Here is a 21,442-nt window from a genome sequence, read left to right on the forward strand (position 1 = left end):
GCGCTGCCTGTCACCAGCGCCGGGGACGAACCGGGGCCCACCGGCCGCCGGGGCGGGCCCAGCCGCCGCTCCAGGCCCGGGAGCGGGACCCCTGCCGGGCCAGGGTGCCCGGCGGGGGCTCCCGGCGCCTGTCCCTGCCGGCCCGCTGCGGCAGGCGGTGCCTGGGGGGGCCGGGCACCCCGGGGCCCGCTCCCGGGGCCCGCTCCCCCCCGGGGCCCGCTCCCCCCGGGCCCGCTCCCGGGCCGGGCCGAGGCGCCGGGGCCCTCCCGGGAAGGCGGCCTGGGGCCCGCCCCGCCGGCAGGGGGCGCTCTAGCGGCAGGGCACCCAGCGTCGCTCGGCTGCGGGCCCGACCAATGGGGAGGCGGAGGGGGCGGGACGTGCGGCCGGCTCGGCCAACGGGAGGCGGGCAGCGCCGCACCCGGAAGCGGCCGCGCTGCCGCGGCGGTGCCAGCGAGGCGCGGGCCTGCGCGAGGGCGAGGCGCGGCGGGGCCCGGGCCCCCCGGGACGGCGGGATGGCGGCCGAGGGGAAGGTGACGGGGCAGAGCCAGGAGCAGTTCCTGCTGCTGGCCAAGGCGGCCCGCGGCGCCGCCCTCGCCAGCCTGATCCACCAGGTGCTGGAGGCCCCGGGCATCTACGTCTTCGGGGAGCTGCTGGACATGCCCGCCGTCCGGGAGGTGAGACCGGCCCCGGCCCCAGCCCCGGCTGGCAGGCCTGGCGGGCCCTGACCCTGTGTCCCCGCAGCTGGCCGACAGCGAGTTCTCCCCCGTCTTCCGCCTCCTCACCATCTTCGCTTACGGCACCTACGCGGACTACCTGGGTGAGCCGGGGCACGGCGCGGCGGCCCCTTCCTTCCCCTCCCGCTGGGCCCGGGGCGCAGGGGGTCGGCCGGAAGCCCCTTCCAGCTGTGCTAGCCCCTCATTCAGGCCACCCCCCTTCGGCAGCAAGAGCTGCCGCTGCAGCCCGCCTGGTGCAAGAGCGCTAGAGGAGGTGACGATAATCCCTGCTTCCATTTGCCAGCCGGGTCGGTGGTTTCCGAGAAGATCTGGACGGAGAGATCTTTGAGGGGCAAGGGGAAGGACTTGGGTGCCCACTGGGACGTGCGGGCCCCCGTAATTAATGAGGCATGAGACAGCCAGAGGGGATGGCTGGAGGCTGAGGGGGGGACAGGCTGCCCACAAAAGGCCCTGTGAGCAGAGAACTACTGGAGGTGGCTTGGCAAGAGGAGGCACCGCTTGGGGGGTTGGTGTGCAGGGGGTTTAGGCAACCAGTGAGTGCTTCTGTGCTGGGCTTGCGAGTGGAAAAGGAGGCATCGGTTCTTACACTGTGTTCTTTCCCCTGGCCACAGCTGAAGCAGCAAACCTGCCTCCCTTGACAGAGGCTCAGAAGAACAAGCTGAGGCACCTGTCGGTCGTCACTCTGGCCGCCAAGATCAAGGTAGGGGCCTTGGTTTTCCCCTCGGTTCCCCTGCCAGCCGGAACAGCTGCTGCTAGTGACCGCCCTGTGCCCGCAGTGCATCCCCTACTCGGTGCTGCTGGAGCAGCTGCAGCTGAAGAACGTGCGGCAGCTGGAGGACCTGGTGATCGAGGCCGTGTACGCGGACGTGCTGCGCGGCAGCCTGGACCAGCGCAACCAGCGCCTGGAGGTGGACTACAGCATTGGCAGGGACATCCGCAGGGAGGAGCTCAGCACCATCACCCGCACGCTGCAGGAGTGGTGAGGAGGGAGCCCCCCCCCCCCGGCTGCTGACACACCCCCCCGTCCCCCCCCAAAAAAACCAAAACAAACCCCACAAGGTTGCAGAAGTGGCTGGTGGCTCCTCTGCGTCGCCGCTGGGGAGCGGTGTCGGGAGGTGGCCTCCTCAATCCCCCTGTCCCACGCTTCAGGGGAAAGTGATTTTCCAAAAATAACTTTCCAAACTCCCCTGTTTATTGCTGGAGGGATCACGGCCACCTTTGCACACTTCTGGCTGCTGGCAGGAGGCTTTCAGAGGATCTATTTCTGTAGTTCCTAAGCTCGCGACATGTTAATTATCCCCCTCCCAGGTAGTAATGTCACTACGTTGGCCTGCTGCTCCTGTGTTTTCCCTGCTGGCTGTAGCCATCATCTCATGGTCTGTTTTTGAAATCTGTCATCTTTCACGTGCCTTCCAATCACCTGGTGGTCTGTTCAGTCCTGCTTCTTCTCTCCAGGTGCCAGGGCTGTGAGGTGGTCCTGTCGGGCATTGAGGAACAGGTCAGCCGGGCCAACCAGCACAAAGAGCAGCAGCTGGCTCTGAAGCAGCAGATTGAGAGCGAGGTGAGTGGCAGGAAGGGGAAGCAGCCAGTGCCCCTCACCTAAAATGACTAGAACCTGGTGATGGTTGCAGCCCTCAAGTAAGCTATAATCATAGAATCATAGAGAGATTTGGCTTGGAAGGGAGCTTAAAGATCATCTGGATCCAACCCCCCTGCATGGGCAGGGACACCTCCCACTAGACCAGGTTGCTCAGAGCCCCATCCAACCTGCCCTTGAACACCTCCAGGGATGGGACTTGGAGGTGTTCATCATTACCTTTTCCATAGGCCAGACCCCCTAGGGGGTTGTACCTGAAGAAGACTCCCACAGCAGCCTGACAGTCCTCTGCATTGCAGATGTCTGGACAACTGGTCCTTCTTTTGTTTGACCTGAGCTTACAGCTCCTAAATCCAAGGCTTGCTTTAAAAAACAACAACAACAAAACTATAAACAAGCTAAGAAGAACCAAAAGCAGCTGAAACCCATGGGAAATTCCTTGGTTCTTGCTTTTGTGCTACTGCAGGTAGCAAACCTGAAGAAGACCATTAAAGTGACAACAGCAGCTGCTGCAGCAGCCACGTCCCAGGACCCAGAACAGCACCTAACAGAGCTTAGGGAGCCAGCCCCTGGCACCAACCAGCGCCAGGCCAGCAAGAAAACTTCCAAAGCCAAAGGGTGAGGAGTGGGGGGGAATGACAAGAGCCACAGTGTGTGTTCAGCAGGTGAACTGAGGGGTGGCCTGTTTCAGAGCAGTGAAGTGCTGCTGGCATCTGCTCTCAGGACAGGGGATGGTTGGGGATGTAGTCCCAGCTGAGCTTATCTCCTGCTAGTTTGGGGGAAGATCTCTGCGACTCTTGAACTGCAGCAGAGTTCATAAGCCTTCCTTGTGTTCTGCTCTTGCAAAGAATGTCAGTTGCTCTTTGTGTGCATTTAGATAAGGAAGTCAGGGATGAGTCTTAGTGTCCACTCTGAACTCATCTAATCACAGAATGGCTTGGGTTGGAAGGAACCTTAAAGATCACCTAGTACCAACCCCCCTGCATGGGCAGGGACACCTCCCACTAGACCAGGCTGCTCAGAGCCCCATCCAACCTGGCCTTGAACACTTCCAGGGATGGGGCTTCCACAGCTTCCCTGGGCAACCTGTGCCAGTGTCTCACCACCCCCACACTACAGAATTTCTTCCTAATGCCTAACCTACATCTTCCCTCCTCCAGTTTTAATCCATTACCCCTCGTTGCTGATGTTTATTCTGTCTCCACAGGCTCCGGGGCAGTGCGAAGATCTGGTCCAAATCAAATTAGTTGGATCTCCCTTCACAATTGGGAGGGTGAGAGGAAGAAATCTGGGGGATGGAGGGGTAGCCAGGGTCCCAAGTGTGATGCTTCTGAGCTCTTCTCCAAGATCCATCTTGCCAACTCATTCACCTGCATGTTTGTGCTCTTTCCTGTCTTTACCAACTTTCCAGGCAGTGCCTCCCCCCTCTTTGTGACAGCATTTCACACTCTAAGCTTCCAGTTGTATGCCTTGCTCTTTCCCCTCCCCCTCCAGCCCCCATGGCCATGTGCTCCTCTCTTTCTCTCTCCCTGTCTCTTGACAAGTCAATTTAAAAGAGCCGTAAAACTGTGTTGGTCACCTTGGCACCTGGAGGGCATCACAGGAGCTTGGAAAAGAATGTGCTGGTGCTCAGCAATCATTTTGGCTCTCTGAGACCCTGGGGTACTTTGCTCCGGGATGCAGCTGCCATCTTGGATTGTTTCATCTTTGTTTTGCTAGGTGGGAGGGTAGTTTTTGAAGGGATTCTTTTAAAGATATATAAATATATTATAAATATATATAAAACAATAAAAAAATACAGATCTATGGACATACCTATACAAACTCGTGCTCCCATGATGGTGTCTCTTTGGCTTGTATACTGATTCTGGATGTTCCCAAAGAAGTTCTGACACTCGAGAGCCTCTATCCCATTGCTGGGTGGAATTATATCCTCAAAATATTTGCCTCCTTTTCCAAAGGACGGTGTCACAGCAGCACAGTAGAGCTGGGATGACAGTCCATAAAGCAGGAACAAATAATAAATCTCATTTAAAGAGTTCTTGTGTGCTTGATTTGCCTCTGGAATGCTCAAAAGAGGTGCTTTCCAGAGGTGGGTGCAGAGATTGAGAAGAAAGTATCTGTATTACATGTCCAGTGACCCTGGACAAAATGGGAAGGGATGTGGGGACTCGTCTGACATGAAGGTAACAGAGTTGGGGTCTGGGTGAGTTTTCATGGTAGAGATGCTGCTTGTGCCATTCTTGGGTGATGTTGGAATCTGGTCAAAAAACACCTTTTTGATGAGATTGCCTCCTGTGAGATGTCCAGAAAAATCCATCAGTCTTCAGAGGATGCATCCGTGAGGCTGGCTCAGAGCCCAGTCAGAGGGATGTGCGTGTTCCACTGCAGTTGGAAATGGGAATTGACACTCTGACTCCCAGCCCTGAATCCTTCTCTTTCCTTGTGCCAGTGCTAAGATGTTACTGCCTGACCCTGAGTGTCTATGCACGAGCAAACCACCAGAAAAGTCACCCAGCAAGGGAAAGCCCTGATCTTTGTCTACATGGAGACTTCCTCAGTTCCCTGGTCTGGGTGAGTTTTCTTTGGGGTCAGCTCCTCGTGCAGAGAAGGGAGAGCTGGAGCTGAGGCAGTGTGGGTGGGAGCAAGCCTGGTGAAGGAGAGAGGAGGTGAGACCCTGCTTGGTGTTTGTTAGTGGTGCAAGGTGTGGCATCTCCTCAAACACCACAAAATGCTGGTTTGTGCAGTATCGGCTGCTTTGCTCATTCCAGACTCCTGTTCCAGGGATGAACCAAGCTGTCCCAGGGTAACTTGTCACTGGCTGAGGCCTCCAAGAGCTAGGGCAGCCCCACACCTTTCCCTTGTTCTGTCCCCTGAGGCATCGAGCACCGTAGCTGCAGTCACCTGGCCCCAAGTTTTCCAGACAAGAGCTGTAGATGTGGCTGCAGGAGAGCCTGAGGGGGCAGCCCAGGCTGGCCCAGCCCACCCAGAGAGGTCTGGTTCATTTGCAGGAGTTGGGAGTCTACCTGATGAGTCCTGTTCTCCAGGAGTTGCAGGAGGAGTTGTCACAACTTCCAGCTTTTGTCTTAAATCACCTTGAGCCTTCCTCCCTGTGCATCACGTCACCTTCATTTGTCTCGTCTGTGAGGAGAAGGGTGTCCACGTGCATCACATTCTCCAACTCCCTGGAAAGGGCTGGTCTAGGACCCAAGTGCCAGCAGAGGAGGTGGTACCTGGGGAGACCTGAGCACCTGCCAAACGTCTGGCACCTCCTGCCCTGGGAAAGAGGAGCCACTCGCAAAGCCCAACCGGGAGCTGGAAGGAGAGAGGAGGATGGGGTTGGGATGGAGCCAAGCAGCCAGGCAAAGCACGTGTTCTAACACATGGAGCTGGGCTGGAATGGTGGCTGGAAGGGGCTGGGGCAGTGTCACCTCCCAGGAGAGCTGAACTTACCAATAATGGAGGAATATGTTTATGCCCCAGAGAGTCCTGCTGCTGCTTAAGCAGCTGTAACAGCTCTTTGTCCCAAGCGTCTTGGCTCCTCTCTGACCGTTTGGGCTTTGCTCTCTTTAACCACGCTGCTAGGCACACAGGGTCTTTCTAAACATCCTGAATCCACAGTTCAAATCCAGGCTGCAGATCCTGGGAGTGGAACTGGAAGCATCCTTGAGCCAACACCAAGAGCTCTGTGCTGGTTGTGCTGTGGAATTCAGCAGCTTTTGGGATGAAACGTACCGGAGCAAAGGGCACCTGCACAGCTCTGCAAGCCTCCCAGTTGGTTTACACCTTTCAAGACCCCCATTTAGAAAAAGGAAGCAGAAGGTAGCAGATGAAATTACTTCAGACCTTTGATATGACTGAAAAATAAATGAGAGGTGTGCAGTGCAGAATGGAATTACTGTTGCAAATGGCCTTGGTGGGTGGCAAATAGCAGGAGGGAGCACAGGTTTCCCTTTGCCCTTCACCTGAAATCCCACACTTTGTATTTCCCTGCTCACGTCAGCCATGGCTCTGAATTTCAGTCAGGGAGGATATGAAGATTAATTAATTAGTTAACATTTATAAATCACTTTGAAGATGGCAAGAGTGAGATAAGTACTGAGCATTATTCTAAGTTTTCATTTTAATTTTAAATGTCTTTGTGTTTTAACCCTATTTTTTCCTGAAGAAAAGACTCAGATGCCTGGAGTAGAGCAGAACAGAAATACCTGGACACCCTCAACCCTGGCAAAGGGGGTGGTAGGAGAGAGGGTAAGGAGAAGGGTTAGTCCCAGCTTGAGGAGCAGATCTCTTGCACAGTGACTCATTGCAACCCTTGGTTGGGTGTTACCTGTGCAGCTTTCACATCTGGATTCAGAAGAGGGAGGAGGTGGAACAAGACCTGAATGGCTCTGGTGTTTGTGTCTGACTTCTGCCAGCCACCCTGTGCCAAAAGGTAACCATGGATTCTTAGTAGGAATTGGGGTTAACAGTGCTATTCCTTATTGCACTACTGGGGGCACAGTTTCTTCTGGAGATCTTGCTCCTCCCCTTCTTGAAGGTGGTGGTGGGAGGGTTAGACATCATGGCGCCAGAAACCCAGCACCTGCCGTGCTGCCTGGCTGTGCCTGGTGAGTAGGGAAGATGTGTAACAGCTGGGCCTGCAGGATTTGTCCAAGGTTCTCCCCATCCTCCAGAGGTTTGTGCAGGATGACCTGTGGAGGTAGCAGTGTTCTTGGTGCTTAACGGCCATGCAGCTCTCAGATCCCTGACATCCTTCTTGTCTCCTTTTTACACCCTGGAATAGCTGCTCGTTTTCCTTCTGTGACCCCCTCCTCTCTGCCATCCTCTCCATGGGTCTCTGTGTGGGTTTGCACCCACAGGGCTCTTCTCTCTTCATCCTTTTTCCCAGTACTAGGCACTGCTTAGCTGTAATATTCAGAAAAAAAAAAAACAACCCCAACCTGCTTTCTCTACTGGTTCCTCAGCCACCCACCTCTTGGTGTTTCTCTTCAGGGCTGCTCCAGTTTTCCAGGAGCATTCCCACTGATGCAGTGGGGGAAATGGGATGGATTCTCTCTGCCTCCTCTGCTGGTGGCAGGCTCTGCCACTGTCAGGGAAAGGAGCTCGTTTGCAACAAAATTCTTTGTGCAATTGCATTCACGTGGTGATGAATTTAGTACGTACCAAAATGTCAGCTGGATTCAAGAGCTGTGACCCTTGTACCCTATGAAGAACTGCCAGGATTCCTGCAGCACCTATGCATGCATTAAAAGCAACTCTAAGCTCTCCTGCTCCAAGGCACACACGAAGTCCCAGCCTCTTCAGATCAAGAGGAAATATTTCTGGGGAGACTTTGCCCTGCCTCCTGTCGTATTCCCTGCATCTGCCTCTGAAGCATTGAGCACTGGCTTCGGAATGTGGGAAGGTGAACGATCTGTTTGGAGGGAGCAGAAGTGAGCAGGAGTTTCCAGGTGACCAGATGCAGCCTCTTACCTGAACTGTCTCATCATCCCTTAGGAAAGCTTCTCAAGTGCCAACCAAAAAACTGGTTACTTTCATTGTCCCCACCAGTCCCCTTGGCTGGCTGCTCCAGAAATTGCCTGGTGTAGTAGTTAGAAAGTTTTGCTCATTTCCAGCTTAAATGGCTGCACAGCTAGTTTATATTCTCTCATGCCTGTGCCAGTGCAGCTTTAGCTGAAGCTGTTCTTCCTCCCTGGTGTTTATTTCCTTCGAGTACAGACTTCACTTAGCTAACCAACCAGCCCCCTCACACACGGTGATCCTACAAGCTTCCTCTCACTTCAGCTTCAGCTTTTTTGGCCAAAAATGAGCACAGTGCTCTTCCACAGGTGAAGTCTTATCAGCATCTTGCACAGCAACACTATCTATAGCTACTAGAAACACCTCCCAGATGGCCTCTGTCTTCTCCTTTATGCCTCAGTAGGTGCTGACAGCTATGGCATGGCTGGTCATCCTCCGTCTTTCTTCTTTGCTGCTGTTTGGAATCAAGGAGGCTCCAGTTTACAGCTAAGAAAGTCTTGATCTTTAGGTCCTATGTTCCTCTTCCCTTTCACTTTGTGCTACTCACTTTAGTCTCTGCTGTTCCAGACACCTTTAAGGCTACCTACACCCTCCTGTCTGATAACCTCATCCAATTTAACAATGTGCTTGGGTTTTATTTATTGACTCATCTATTTATTTTTTGCATTCTTTGTTCTCCTTTTCTTTTATTAGTAAGGGATGGATATAATGAGGCTGGTCTCTCTACATCCAACTGCTCTCTGATCATTACAGCACCAGCAGTTGGAGATGGGTAGTTCTATTCCCCTTCCTTTTATCTCCTTTCCCTCCCCTCCAAGTTTGTATTAAGTGCCCTCAGGATTTATAAACCCAGCCAGCCAAACCAGCCAGATGTGAGGAGATAATGGCAGTAATAATAACCAAAGTGAAATTTCCCCATGGGGACATTTTTTTGAAGTGCTGTCTTTAAAAAGGAAAATCCCCAGGGGGAAAACAGTTACATTTAAAACAGAGCTGAAAAATAAAATAAAAGTCATTTTTGAAAGAGCGTTTTGGAAAGTAGAGAAATGTTGCAAAATCAAACAAGTGGTTTTACCCTAGACCCTCTATGGAGGTCTGTTCTAAATCCTGTTGTTCTACAGCACTGGAATTGGTGCCATGGAGTGGCATTTGCCTGTGGCATTTTACACTCTTGCTCCATGGAAGTGCACTTTTGCTTCCCAAACAAACCATTGTGCCCACAGAGAGAACTCAAGCTTCCTGCATCTTGCTCTGTGATCCTATGTGTTGAAGTCCCCCACCTTCTTTCCTCTCTGGTTCATGGGTTTTAGAGCCTGAAGGGACAGTTACAATCACGTTGCTTGGCTTCTCAAGTGGCTAAGAGCTTCCTGTGCCTGCTCTCCAACTGCTCTCTGAGACAGCCCATCTAGGTTTGGGGAGAGCTGGAACACCCAGGCAGGTGCTGATGCTCAGGCTGGCAGGTGAAGGCGTGCAGCTCATCACCAGCTTCATCACTAGGTTGCTGCAGGTTTCCTGCGAGGTTTAAGAGCCCTCTGCTGTCAGAAGGCTCAGCCCCCTACAGGTAACACCAACCGTGCACGAGTGGAATGAGATCTGTTCATCAGATCTTGTGGTGCCAGTCAGGGTTTCAGGCTCCAGGTCATAGAATCATCATAGACCCACAGAACAGTCTGGGTTGGAAGGGACCTTAAAGATCATCTAGATACAATGCCCCTGCATGGGCAGGAACACCTCCCACTAGACCAGGTCAAAGCCCCATCCAAGCTGGCCTTGAACACTGCCAGGGATGGGGCTTCTACCATTTTTTTGGGCAATCTGTTCTGGTATCTCACCACCCTCACACCAAATAATTTCTTCCTAATGTCTTACCTAGATCTCCCCTCTTCCAGTTTTAATCCATTACCCCTTGTTCTCTCACTACAAGCCCTTGTAAAAAGCCCCTCCCCAGCTTTCCTGTAGCCCCTTCAGGTACTGGAAGGCTGCTGTGAGGTATTTTCAGAGTCTTCTCCAGGCTGAACAGCCCCAACTCTCTCAGCCTGTCTTCACAGGAGAGGTGCTGCAGCTCTCTGATCATCTTGGTGGCCCTCCTCTGGTCTCTCCAGGAGCTCCATGTCCTTTGTTGCTCCTTCCTTGAGTCCTTTTTAGTGTCGTGGCTGGGTTTCACACAACGTGTTCACTGTTTCGACATAAGGGAGAAACTTGACCTCCCTGATTGGAGAACCAAGGCAAACGCTTCTCAGTGCAACCCCCCCTCACAGCTCAGGAACCATGCACGCACCATTCCTTTGCTTGGTTATCTCCCAACCCCCTAACTCTTTTTGGTGTCTCTTCAGCACTTCCAGAAACAGTCCTCCATCCATCCTGAAAGAGCACAGACTACATTTATGTTCCTGGATGAATGTCTTTCTGCAGCCAAAACCACTGACTGTTTATAAATAAACACCACACCAATAGTTACTGGCTGCTCTGCATCTCTCATCTTTTCCCATCATTTATCACCTTCATTGTTCTTTGGGTCCTCTGAAAGCTTCATCAGCACTGGTTTAATATCATCTTTCAGATCATTAATCAAGTTAATAATGAGCATTAGTTTCCAAACAGCATCCTACTAGAAATAATTCCATATTCTGGGGTTTATTTTTTCTCCTCATTACTTGAAATCTATCAGTGATCTAGAATTTATAGCATCAGCTCTCTTGTTGTTTTAATAATGGCTTATTTGAAACCAGAGCATAGTCTGGCGTGGCTGAGTAAGACACCTTGTGCTGCTGTAACCTTTAACTTCAGGTTGCTGTAGTGCCTTTGTTAACCCAACCCATGATTTAATCAAGAAATATGACAGCTGGTGGATGGGAACAACCTCGGGAAACTGACATGGAGAACATGATAAAAACTGACACATCCCTTTTAACAGGAAGCCATTTCAGTTGAAACTGTAACTAATGGGGAAAAAAATGAACCAGCTGTCAGGGTGGTCTAAGTGCAGAAGCCAGGGTGGGGTAATAGGAGTGGGTTGTCTGACTGCGACGTAAGAGCTTCTCACAGCTTGTCTAAAGACCAAGGAAGGAGAGTAAATAATTGCTTCTGCACACATACCTTTTTATTGCCTCCGTGCAATTCTCTGCGTGCTCTTCCTTTGGATGACCCACCTATGTCAGCAATCAGTAAGAGAATCTTCACCAAGCCAGGGTACTGGTGAAACGGAGAGCCCCGAGGACAACCCGCGCTCACACAGCGTAAGGCACCAGTGGTAGTGAATCTGAACCCCACTGGGGATCTCCTTCTCTTTGCCCTCACATTCTCTCTTCTTGAGAGTCCTTCAAGCCACAGACCAAAAAGTGCTGCTGTGCCTGGATCGCTGCCAGCCTGGAGCAGCTGAGGTGGCTTCTTCAGCAGAACCGTGAGATGCAGGTGAAGCGTGGCCTCCCCGGGCCTGCAGGAGTCCAGGGAGGTTCCCTTCTCTGGGAAAAAGCCTCCTGCTCTCTGAATTCAGAGGGTAATGAACCGTGTCAGCCTCAGGACTAGTGAAGGGGAGATCCTCCCAATACACTCTCTGTACTTGTTTTTGGGTTTGGGATCTCTAAAACTCTCTCCTGGGCTTCTCTCTTTGCTTCCCAGCCTTAGCTCAAGGTTCTCCTCTAACTGAACCTCTTCTCCATTTCCCTAGACCACCAGAGTCTTGTCACTTCTTCCTGAGAAGGCCAAGATCTTGGAAACAACTACACAGCAGTTAGCAAGGTTCAAGCAACTGGGTACATCACACCCCCTGCCATAGAGTGCAAGAGCATATGAGGGTCGCAGATCCATAAGCAGGGCAGCACCCAACAGAGGCTAAATCCAGATAAAAAGATTAGGGATTAGATCAAGAAGAGGAATTCCATGCCCAAAGAGGAATGGGTCCTCACATCTTAAAGGTTGAAGTTAATCCCCAGCACTATCATAGAATCATAGAACCATTAAGGCTGGAAAAGCCCCTTGGGATCATCAAGTCCAACCATCATCCCTACTCTGCCAAGTTCTCCCCTAAACTATCTCCACCAACACCACATCCAAACGACCCTTAAACACATCCAGGGATGGTGAGTCCACCCCTGGGCAGCCTGTTCCAGTGTCCAACCACTCTTTCTGTGAAAGAATTCTTCCTAATGTCCAGTCTAAACCTGCCCTGTTGCAGCTTGAAGCCATTCCCTCTTGTTCTGTCACTAGTTACCTGTGAGGAGAGACCAGCACCAACCGCTCAACTCTGGCCCTTCACCAGCTTCGTTGCCCTCCTCTGTACTCGCTCCAGCACCTCGAGATCTCTCTGGAATTGAGGTGCCCAAAACTGGACACAACACTCCAGGTGTGGCCTCACCAGTGCTGAGCACAGGGAGACAATCACCTCTCTGCTGCTGCTGGCCACACTATTTCTAATACAAGCCAGGATGCCATTGGCTTTCTTGGCCAATCATCATGCCCATCTCCCTGCTCTTTCTCAGTCACTGTCTCAAAGAACAGCCAGGACTTTGTGGCTGGTCACCACCACTGTCTAGATGCTGCAAGCACCTTTCTGAGCTTGGTTGGTTCTTCACTGGATCAAAACACAAGGTCCCACATCTTGCACCAGCTCGAGACTACCACTGAGTTGAGGGCTGTTGTTGGTCCAGCTCCTTCTCTTGAAGTCTAGCAAACCCAACTTGTCCATTGTCATGGTTTAACCCCAGCTGGCAACTAAAGCACCAGGGAGCCCGACCTGACTGCTCTCTCCTTGGTAGGATGGTGGGCAGAATCAGAAGGGTGAAAGTGAGAAAACCCATGGGTTGAAATAAAGACAGATTCACACAAGCATACCAAAAGGAATTAATTCACTACTTCCCACAGGCAGGCAGGTGTTCAGCCTTCTCCAGAAAAGCAGGGGTCCATCACACATAATGGCTACTTGAGAAGGCAAAAGCCATCAACTCCAAACGTCCTCCCCTCCTTCTTCCTCCCCCAGCTTTATCTGCTGAGCATGATGTCACACTGTCTGGAATATTCCCTTGGTTAGTTGGGCTGTGTCCCCTCCCAGCTCCCTGTGCACCCCCTGCCCCCTCGCTGGCGGGATGTTATGAGGAGCAGAAAAGGCCTTGGCTCTGTGTGAGAACTGCTCAGCAGTAACTAACACATCCCTGTGTTATCAACACTGTTTTCAGCCCAAATCCAAAACATCACCCCATACTAGCTAGTATGGAAAAAATTAACTCTATCCCAGCCCAAACCAGCACATCCACCATGAAACCTCTCCCAAGCCCTGCATTTTTCTGTGTAGCTCCTCCTTTGGTTTTGCTCTCTTCAGGGCCTGCCTTGACTATGCCATCGCCAGAAACTCAGTCCACCCCCAAGGAGTCCCTGCCTTATACCCTTCCAGCACTTCACTGCCCACTCCCTTCACTCTCCTGGATGCTGGAGACCTCCCCAACTGCACCCAGATGTGAAGGCCTTGCTGAGCCATCACCTGAAGGCCAGGATGCCTACTGGGATTTGCTAGGAAGAGGGGACAGAGCCTGCCATCAGCTAAGGCTCCATCCTGCACTTTCTGGAAGAGTGGAACCTGTGCAAACTCTGCCTTAAGCTTGAAGGGGCTGGATTCTGCATCCTGTCTTCAGGGCAAGACAGCCAGTCCTCTGCAAGGCGTCTGTCCCTGTGTTAGTGCCCAGATGTACAACACAGGGACACACAGCGAGATCCCAGCACAACACTTCCCAGTGCAAGTCATGCATCTGTTCCCTGCCCTGTTTCAAATGAACCCGGGAGATCTTCCCTAGTCCTGTATTCCTAAAGCATTTCAAGTTTCACTTGCTACTGAAGAAGTTAAAAGAAGGTCGTTTGTAACAACATAGGCCCCAGTTGCAGAGTAACAAGGAGAAAACATGGGGAATATTCCCTGGCCCTGCAGGAACCTCAGAGGCTCAATTCAGGGCTGCACAGGGGGACCAGGCAGCAAGAAAGACCAACTAAAAGTCACAGTGAGTGCGCAGCAAAACTACAGCAATTAAAGGCTACTTCTGCAAATAGTGAGTTCTTGGGTCTTCATTCACCATTTCCACACTGAGTATTATCTCACTTCATAACCATATGGGGAGGCTGTAAGGCTATTTTACATCATAAAATAGAGCTTCAGAATTAAAACACCAAGACTATCCTCAGTCAGTAATTCCCTGAGGATATGAAAGAGGTTACTTGATTCCACAGCAGGCACAATTAGGTCAGCTGAAGGTAAAGACTGATCCAACCGTTTTCCTTACAGTTTCTTTTTTTTATTCAGTAAACATCTAGTTACAAGTTTCACAAATTAAAAAAGTGGGGGAGGAGATGATTGAAGAAGGGTTGGGGGGAGGGCCACAGGCTGATCCAGCTCTTGTTCTGCTCCTCCCTTCTCTAACGCACACATCCTTCTGCTTCTCCACAGCTGCACAAAGGAGCAGGAGGGGAATAAAAGCCTCTGTCCTGGTGAGGGGACCAACACAGGGTTCTAGCAGAATCCCCTCATATTTCTTTCACAGGGGACTGAACACAAACCTCAGAACCAGCCCAACCCAGCATAGAAAGAGTGGAAAGGATGGAAGAGGCAAGGTGGCAGCTCCTCATGCCCACCGCTACTGGCAGAAAGAACAGAACGAAGGGAGAGCAGGAAGGGAATGGGCAATTAATGTGTTCCTTGCACACCAGTGAGATTCCCCAGACCCCACTGCAGCACCCAAACGGGGCAAAAAAGAGCAATGCAGAAGATTAGTTGCTTTGTTTCAATTCTTAAGTGGAAGGGATGTTAATACTAAATTTCAGGAGGGTCCAAGTGGTGCTTTGAAGGGGCTTCAAGAGTTTCACTGTCTGTACCTGGGAGGAAGGGAAATGGAGAATATAAAAAGAGTAAGTGGTAACTAGAAAGAAGCACAGTAGACAGATAAAGACATGTTTAAACCTCACATCAAAAAAAAGGGAAAAAAAGTCCCTTCTCAAGCACTAGATCACACTGTAGGGAACCCTACTCAAAGCACAGGAGAGCAGACACCAGCACTTACTTGTATTTCAAACTGGACTGGCAGCAAATAGTCTTCAAGTTCTACACAGTGACAGCATAAACACTCTACAGATTGTGATCCTACATCATTTCACGCCATTCCAGCCATCAGTTAAGGCTGACGCTACGCTTCTTTGCTGAGGACACAGCTAACTTAGACAGCTTCCACCTTCCCATTCAGAGCAGCGCTTCCCCAAAACTCACATCTTCCCCTGCTCTCTGGATGAAGCGGGAACACCCATTTCCACCCAACAGTTCAAAATAACGTCAGGCTGGGGCAACGACAACAAAACCATCACACAGCTAAGAGGCAATCGTGCAGCGAGAGACGAGGGAAAAAAAAAACAACAAACCCGACTCGTGAAGACTTACAAGAGTGTCTAGGAAGATCTGGGGGTGGCCACGCTGCACCCCCCCACACGGTCTGCTCTGGGTTCACCAGTCATACCGACGGGACTGTCTGGAGGGAGAATCCTCAGGGCCCTGGATGGCAAGACGAGTCCCCTCGGCCCGGCGGCCGCCCTCGTGACGCCGGTAATCCAGCCCCCGCTGCGGCCGGAAGCGGGACGTCTCTCGCCGCCACTCGTCGTCGAAGGCGGCTGCGTCGCCTGCGGGAGGGTGGGAGGGAGGGAGGAACAAGCTCAGGAGGTGGGGAAGCAGCAGCGGGGTTTGCCGGGAGGAAGCCACAGGCAGTACTCACTTTCGTCCATGTTGATGTAGTCCTGCCTCTCCTCCTGGTCACCCGTGCGGTGGTTCCTGGAGCGCTGCATGATGTGGGCCCGCTCCCTGATGTGGTGTCCGATCGACATCTGTTCCAAGCCGCTGTCTGAGTCCCTCACGGTCCGTCGAGTCTCACGGATCTGGGGGGGAAGGGATTCCCATGTAGGGTCAATGTTTTACCTGGTTTTCCCAGCCCCATAAGGCTGGCTCTTGTCATTTCAGTCACGTTGCGCTGCCACCGCTCCCAGGATGTCGGAGGCAACATAATGAAGCGGGAAAATGGGACCCCCCCGGCCAGCGCTTCCCATCCCCTCCCTCAGAATGGTCCTGTGAGTCACAAGGTGCTCCTTGAATGGCAACCGACTGGGAAGCAGGAGTGCTGTGGGTAGCTAGCACTGAGCCACCAAACGAAGCCTATCCACCCATGGCAAAACCAGCAGCCCCCTGCCAGAAAGGCACAGTGCAACCTCCTCCTTACCCCGCCAGGTGCTGAACGCATCTCTGAGGTCTCTTGGTAGACTTTGGGCCCATCACCCAGGTTGGAATAGGAGATGACAGTAGAGGAGGTAAATGTCTGGCAGTTAGCACCGCTTGTCATATGCTCCTGCAAGACAAAATGGGCAGTGGCATAAGGAACAAGAAGGAAGAAGAGATGGCAGTTAATTTTCTCTCTCTGCAACAAAGGAGGAAGAAATCAGAACAGGAAGAACACAATCCCCATGGGCCCATCTTTCTGGAGAATACATCTTCCTGTTAAATTGATTTCCTGTTTCTTGCTGAACAAGTCTAGCCCCATACTTCCTTTCTCACCCATGTCTCCTCCCTGCACTCAGCAGGTAGACCTCAGGAACAAGATCTGTATCACTCCCTCCTGGTCAGCAAGCAAACCTTACAGCTTCTGCCACCTTGGTAGCTTGAGCACAGCCCAAACCAAAGAAGCACAATAAGATGAGAAACATCAGAGGGGATGGCAGGAACATCCTCAGTACTCCTCTCTGTGCAGAGTGGCTTATGGAGGGTTCTTACCATGTTTCCAATCATGTCGTTCATCATCCCAAACATATCTATAAAGCCACCTGCCTGATAAAAACAAAAAGAGAACACAATAGTCAGTTTGCAAAGACACAGGAGGAAAGAACAACAAGCTACCTGCTGCCTAAGAAGAGCTCTTTTCCCTTTATTTCAGTAGTGCAGAAAAAAGCAGGATTTGGGGTTGTTATTCTCTCCATTCTTTCAGGCTGCACTGCCCAAGTTTTCTGGCTGTCCAGATCTCTGGATACAGCAAAGGCTTTTATTTTTGTTTGGGTCTGACTCCTCATGCACTGGGGTTTGTGACTCCAGGCACCTGGCAAAGCTAAGAGAAGAAAACTCAGGTATACACTTAAGGGTGATCTTAACCATATGACAGTGATCCTCAAGGATGCTTGTACCTCACCACTGTCAACTCTTAATTTAAACCACAAGGAAGCTTCCACTGATTGTATTTCTTCTAACATAATGACAAGTTCTCTTATTTTAAACATCTGACTTTTTAATCTTGTAAACCTAAAGGCTGCAGTAATACACTGGGCCAGCAGGTCTCGCAGGTTAATTGTGCAATAAGTAAACAAAATTACTATGTCAGTTAAAACTTGCTGATTTCTTTGTTTTCTCAAGTAGCCTCTTGTTCTCATTTCCAGCAGAGCAGTACTCACACACAGTGTTATTATCCTTTGAAGTCTATCTGTTTGTATTCTTATTAATCTTTCTCTGAGCAACAACAATTCTGGGACATTCCATCTCTTTCACTGAGGCAACCCCGCAGAGCAAGGCAGCTGATCCTGCTTTGGCAGGGGGGCTGGACTAGATGATCTCTCAAGGCCCCTTCCAACCCCTGACATTCTGTGATTCTGTGTGATTCTGTGAAGCTGCTGGATCTGGAATAACCACTTCCACTGTATTATTTTGGTAGCTGAGGGAGATCAGGATGCTCCAAGCATGGTGTTCTCATATAGACACAGTCATTCTCATTCCAGTCCTGAAGTATTCCTTTGGCTTTTCCATTTGCCACCACTGGCAAAGGGGGTTCAGTCATCACCTCTGCCTAATGATGGCCAAGTCTTTTCCCTGTATTGTCACAGTTCTTCCATTCCCTCCAAACAGATCCACAGCTTATTTTCAGACATATGAGGTTATTATAAGACTACCTGCTCTTCCCTGATATTAACTGTCCCAATTCCTATGAAATATTGTGCTAGAACAGCTTTTGGGCTCTTCTCTGGTCAAGGTGCAAATACAATCTCACCACAGAAACAGAGGGACAATCTCATCTCTAAAACAGCTCCAAGATTAGATTAAAACATTAGAGGGGACTGAAGGGAAACGCCTGAAGTCACGTAGCAACTCAATGAGAGAGGTCCAAGAGAAACCAGCTGCCTCCAGTTTCAGTTCAATACCCTCTTCAGTATTCTCTTTACTATAAATCTAGAGCTCACTCTGGTCTCTGCACATCTTCCCACCCTCACTACCCTTTGGATAGATGGTCTTGGTCACAGATGGCTACATTTTAGCACCAGTTGTACACAGCACTGATGAATCTCAGTATGAAGTCACTATTTGGAAAGGCTCTAATGTAACCCAGAAAAATAGAGAACTTACCATGCCAAGCATCCCAAAGGGTGAAACAGCTCCTGCCTGCCACGACAAGAGAAAAACAGAACCGAGAATGACCTTGCAACAGCAAATCACTAGATCCTTCTCAGAACACCCTCCTTCTTGGAAAAAGAACTGGGAATACTCAGGCCCAGCAAACAGGTCAAGAAAACACCCCACAGACTCACGGTGGTTCAAACTGCACCACCCCTAACAGACCAGGCAGGTGATGCTCCTAAATTTCTCCCAGTTACACCTGATTTATGTCCTTGAGAAAGAACACATATTTCTTCCCATCCTCCCATTCAGCCTGCAACACATTCAATGTATGAATGCACATGGAGTAAAGAAAAATGAAAGGTACCCTCCCCTGCCCTCAGTGCCTGTTTTACCTGCATCCTCCGGCCGGGCTGGCGAGCCCCAGGTGCAGTCCCATCAGTGATCCCAAGGAGGGGGCCAAAGCCAAAGCTTCCAGAAAGCATGCGGTTCATGTGCTGCCGGTGGATGGCAAAAGGGTCCCTTTTGGAAAGGTGGAGAGGTCAGTGGTGAAGAAAGGGCGGGAGAAGAAAAAGCCCTGCATAATCCACAGATTATGAGTTCCGGTTTCTCTTACGTAACTGTACGTGCCTTTCAAGGCTGAAAATCCAGAATCCCAAGAACTCAGTGTTGCTTATGGTGATCCCTGGAAGGGACCTCTGAAACCCATCTTATTTCATAGAATGGGTTGGGTTGGAAAGGAGCTTAAAGATCATCTAGTTCCAAACTCCCTCCCATGGGCAGGGACACCTCCCACTAGAACAGGTTGCTCAGAGCCCCATCCAGCCTGGACTTGAACACTTGCAGGGATGGGGCATCCACAGCTTCCCTGGGCAACCTGTGCCAGTGTCTCGCCACCCTCATAGTGAAGAATTTCCTCCTAATGTCTAACCTAACTCTCCCCTTTTCCAGTTTAAAGCCATTACCCCTTGTCCTGTTGCTACCTGCCTTTGTAAAAAGTCTCTCCCTAGCTTTCCTGTTGGCTCCTTCAGGTACCTGAAGGCCACAGAATCCCTCTAAGGCACTAACTGATGTCTGCTCCAAAGCCGTTTGGCATTCTGCTCCCACTAATACTTCAGGGCCAAGCACGACCATGGCCATTCCAGAACCACACTGCTCTAATAGATGAAACCCACTTTTCAGATCTGCAGTTTGGGTACCACCATAATTCCATACTCCTCTCCTTTTGTGCCATCAAAACACTTCATGTCAAAACAATCAAACCCCTCCAGAAGAGCAGCCTTTGATTTTGCAGGGAGGTTCACAAAGACCCTTCCAGCTGCAAAGATAAAACTATGCTTAATGTCTTCCTAGACTCTCTCCTCTCATCCCTTCATATACGTGCACCCAAAACACACTCAAATGCAAGACTGAAATCTCCAGAACACACTGTATGGCCTGACACTGCATGACATCCCTCCACCCCAAGTGATCTTCATCTGCTGTTTTCCTATAATATTATGGGTACCCCAGCCAAGAGACTTAGACTGCAGGCAGCTTTTGCAGGTTTGAGAGGGAAAGGGAACAGTAACTCGGGTCCCTAACTGGTTTTCCTTCCATTCCTTCCTTTGCAGCCTCCACTTTTGAGGGCTACATGCATTCACACATGCTGAAGGAGCAAGGAGAGAAAAAGGAGAATAGGGAGGGTGACAGAAGGCAGTGACCACAGTGGAAAAAGTCTGGGAAATACCACAGCATTTCCCTGCACGTCTTACAGTCTGCACTTACCCTTCCTGAGCGTGAATAACCTCAACCACATATAATACACCTGAGATCACAGAAGTACCTGCTACAAACCAGTACTTTTCTGTCTCTCCTGGAAATGCTTGGCATAATAAAAGCTAGACTCATACCTGCCACATCTGTGAGAACACAGTCATTCTCTGACTAACTGAGACATCCAAGGGCTCTCTTCTGCTAATTTGTTTACAGCTGATAAAATTATTGCTTATTAAAATTTGTGTAAGCAGAAACCGGACTTTATTCTTCTACACAAACTCATTCCACCACGTTTCCAGTGGTGCCATGCTTAACATAATCAAATTCTTACAGTACTGCACTCTATTCCTTATCTGCTTGGGCAAGGACTGCCAACTTAGTTTCACTGCCAAAATTTATCAATAGCATCCCATTTCTGCGGACAGGAGCAGTGACATTCAGTAAGAGGAACCCCCGGAAAAGATCTTGGGACCTTTGTTAGATTTCAAGACCTGTATTTCAAAACCACTTGCTGTCTCCTCTTTACTGGGTTCCTCACAGGTTGACAACTCCTTTAGCAGTCCTCTCTAGCTCCGTTAATGACTTCCTGTGCAGAACAGCAAAAAAAAACAAAACACCGGACAGAACAGCAGATATTATCTGTCTAAACTGAAGTCCCACTTTGCATAAGAAAAAAAAAGAAACAACCCCAACATAGAACCTTGCACAAAGAAAAAGAGGAGGCATTCTAGCTCTCTCCTTCTCGGCTGCAGCGCCTTTTGGCCTACTTTACTTAATTAAGCTTTCCTCCGAGCCGATGCCCTACTAGAGAAATCAGACCAGCGCGAACCAGGTTATTCCCTGCGCAGCCCCCGAAGGGAAAACTGGTTGTGTTGTCCTCCAGCCAAGCTGCTGCGCTGCGCTTATCTCCCCTGGACCTGACGAAAGGGTCTTCTCCGGCCGAGAGGATCCCGCGGCCCTCCCCGCCCGCCCGCCCGCCCAGGCGCGGGGGCAGCGCTCACCCGCCCGCAGCGCCCAGCCCCGCACCGGGCCGCCCGCTGCCGCAGAGCCCCCCGCCCGCACTCACATGGCGAACATGGGGTCCTCCGGCTCGCCATCCCTCATCAGCCGGAACATGCTGCCCTCGGGCGGGGTGGCCTCTGCGGAGGGGAGCGGAGCGGGTGAGCGCAGCCCGGCCGCAGGGCGGGGAGGAAGGCCGAGCGGCGGAACCGGCCCCCCCGCCCCGCCCCGCCCCGCCCCGCCCCGCCCCGCAGCCTCCCGCACCGCCCCCAGCCCGCCCGCCCGCCCGCCGAGGGCCGCGCTCCGCCCGAGCCCGCCCTAGCCCCGCGCCCGGCCCCGCGCCCCCTCCCCTTGCCTGCCGGTGGGTGCGAAGCGGCGGGCGCGGCCCTTCCCCTCCCGCGGCGGCAGGACGCGCCTCACGCCTCCGCTCCCATCGCGGCCCGGCAC

At 51.5% G+C, this 21,442-nt stretch overlaps 2 protein-coding genes across 4 annotated transcripts; one reads left to right on the top strand and one right to left on the bottom strand.

Annotated features, from left to right (window-relative positions):
• The first annotated feature begins 409 nt into the window (after positions 1-409).
• Positions 410-4,155, top strand: COPS7A (COP9 signalosome subunit 7A). 2 transcript variants are annotated; one of them, XM_051631542.1, is made up of 7 exons: positions 411-674; positions 742-817; positions 1,346-1,434; positions 1,511-1,713; positions 2,190-2,295; positions 2,798-2,949; positions 3,539-4,155. In XM_051631542.1, exons 1-7 carry the CDS (start codon positions 513-515, stop codon positions 3,576-3,578), a joined length of 828 nt encoding a protein of 275 aa, XP_051487502.1. In that variant the 5' UTR covers positions 411-512; the 3' UTR covers positions 3,579-4,155. The 2 variants fall into 2 exon arrangements, with proteins under 2 accessions (XP_051487492.1, XP_051487502.1); XM_051631532.1 differs by lacking the exon at positions 2,798-2,949 and having other exon boundaries at positions 410-674.
• Positions 4,156-14,107: 9,952 nt separating this feature from the next.
• Positions 14,108-21,442, bottom strand: MLF2 (myeloid leukemia factor 2). 2 transcript variants are annotated; one of them, XM_051631592.1, is made up of 9 exons: positions 21,351-21,442; positions 21,063-21,135; positions 18,634-18,760; positions 18,248-18,283; positions 16,637-16,690; positions 16,089-16,214; positions 15,591-15,750; positions 15,263-15,498; positions 14,108-14,706 (listed from the first exon to the last, which is right to left on the bottom strand). In XM_051631592.1, the coding sequence occupies exons 2-8, from the start codon at positions 21,110-21,112 to the stop codon at positions 15,326-15,328; spliced, it is 726 nt and encodes a 241-aa protein (XP_051487552.1). In that variant the 5' UTR covers positions 21,113-21,135; positions 21,351-21,442; the 3' UTR covers positions 14,108-14,706; positions 15,263-15,325. The 2 variants fall into 2 exon arrangements, with proteins under 2 accessions (XP_051487552.1, XP_051487562.1); XM_051631602.1 differs by lacking the exon at positions 21,063-21,135 and having other exon boundaries at positions 21,351-21,435.

This window comes from Apus apus, chromosome 1, assembly GCF_020740795.1.
Source record: "Apus apus isolate bApuApu2 chromosome 1, bApuApu2.pri.cur, whole genome shotgun sequence".
Taxonomy (NCBI): domain Eukaryota; kingdom Metazoa; phylum Chordata; class Aves; order Apodiformes; family Apodidae; genus Apus; species Apus apus.